Source organism: Bison bison, unplaced genomic scaffold, assembly GCF_000754665.1.
Source record: "Bison bison bison isolate TAMUID 2011002044 unplaced genomic scaffold, Bison_UMD1.0 scf7180017848960, whole genome shotgun sequence".
Lineage (NCBI taxonomy): Eukaryota > Metazoa > Chordata > Mammalia > Artiodactyla > Bovidae > Bison > Bison bison.
In genome coordinates this window covers 39,930-41,572 of record NW_011479533.1, presented here as the reverse complement: position 1 = coordinate 41,572, position 1,643 = coordinate 39,930, and the positions used below count along the sequence as shown (strand labels likewise).

At 31.5% G+C, this 1,643-nt stretch overlaps 1 protein-coding gene across 1 annotated transcript in view; it reads left to right on the top strand.

The window, feature by feature from the left end:
- Window positions 1-1,643, top strand: part of LOC104993129 (dystrophin-like) — a 60,990-nt gene that overhangs the window by 24,591 nt on the left and 34,756 nt on the right. Inside the window, exon 3 of the mRNA XM_010846249.1 lies at window positions 944-1,089. Within this exon, the coding sequence (XP_010844551.1) occupies window positions 944-1,089 (146 nt within the window). The remainder of the gene's footprint in view (window positions 1-943; window positions 1,090-1,643) is intronic.

The following is a 1,643-nucleotide window of genomic DNA, read 5'->3' as shown; positions in this document are numbered from 1 at the left end:
TAGTATATATAAACATATGCATTTTAGATTTTAAGCATATATAACTATACACAATGCACACATTGTACTTTCCCATATATACTTTTATTCCCTGTATATAATTGGAATGAATGTATGTGTGTATACATATATATACACATGTTAGAGAAAATGCATTGTTTGTTGGCGGGTGTGACTTAATTTTTTTTGTTGTTTACTTTACAATATTGTATTGGTTTTGCCATACATCAACATGAATCCACCATGGGTGTACACGTGCTCCTCATCCTGAACCCCCCCCAAAATTAAATAATCTTGGCTGAAAATCCTGGCTATGACACTTACTAGATGTTTGTGAGCAAATCAGTTGGCTTTCTTTTATAACCTCGGTTTCCTCAAATGTAAATGGAATAAAAATGCATGTCTCAGAGGTTTATTGTAAGAATTAAGAGTCATAATATGTGTGATCATTATTAAGGTTTCTGACACACATTGAGCACACAAAAATTGTTTCTTTAGTAAGATAAGATATGAAATGATATAATTTAAAATATCATTTGCTGTAGATAATGGTACTATTTTCCCTCAAGGCAAATAATATAGAAAGAGGATAGCCTTCAAAGTCAAATATACATGAACTCTATCTACTTGTATTATCGAACAACCATCTGTGTTACCTTGGACAACTTACTCAGCCTCTCTGTTGCTCTATTTTTGGACAAGTTACTCTGTTGCTCCATTTCTTCAACTTAAAAAGCATTCATTTAACCATGCAAATCTTGCAAGATTGAATGCCATATATGCATAGTTTCTGTCATAATCATATTCTACTCTATATTTTCAGATTTTCACGTTTTGTTAATATTTATAATTAGTATGATTGAGTTTTCTGGCAACTTAGAAAGACAAGTAACAAAATTTTAAATGGTTAAATGTTTCTCTGTTTTTTCCCCTTTCGATAAAGTTTTGGACACTTTACCCACCATGCGGTATCAGGAGACCATGAGTACCATCCTCACGTGGATCCAACAGTCAGAAACCAAACTCTCGATACCTCAGGTTACTGTCACTGAATACGAGATCATGGAGCAGAGACTTGAGGAGTTACAGGTCTGTGACTTTTTATAAATCTTGATACATCTCTCAAGTCTTGCTCATCTATCAAGCAGTCACATTGTTACAACTTTAATACAATACTAGAATTAAAATAATCATGGCAAGTATGACAGTTGGCCAGCTGAAAAAATGAAGGCTATAAAAGCATAATATTTAATGTATTTGTGCCTCTCTCCTTAAGATAACGATTCCGTCTTTGAAGACAATGATATGATCTATGCATGAAATATATTCTTTCTTGCTTAGTGTGTATTTTCAGAAACATAGATTTTGATTATTATAAAAGCTCTGGTATTATTTCCTCCCCTTTGCTTGCTGACTTATAGCTCATATTTCCAACCAGAAAGTAGTAAAATTAATGTAGTTTTAAAATTAGTTTTAATTTAAACTCATTTTATGTAATATTATAATTAGTTTTTGGAGTTCTATTAAGTGTATTTTAACAGTTTTATATTAGGAAATAAAATGCTAATATTGGAAATGAAAGATGTAATTTGTATGAGATTTTAGGATGCTTTCCTACTAATTCTGAAAAACCTGTGGTGTAT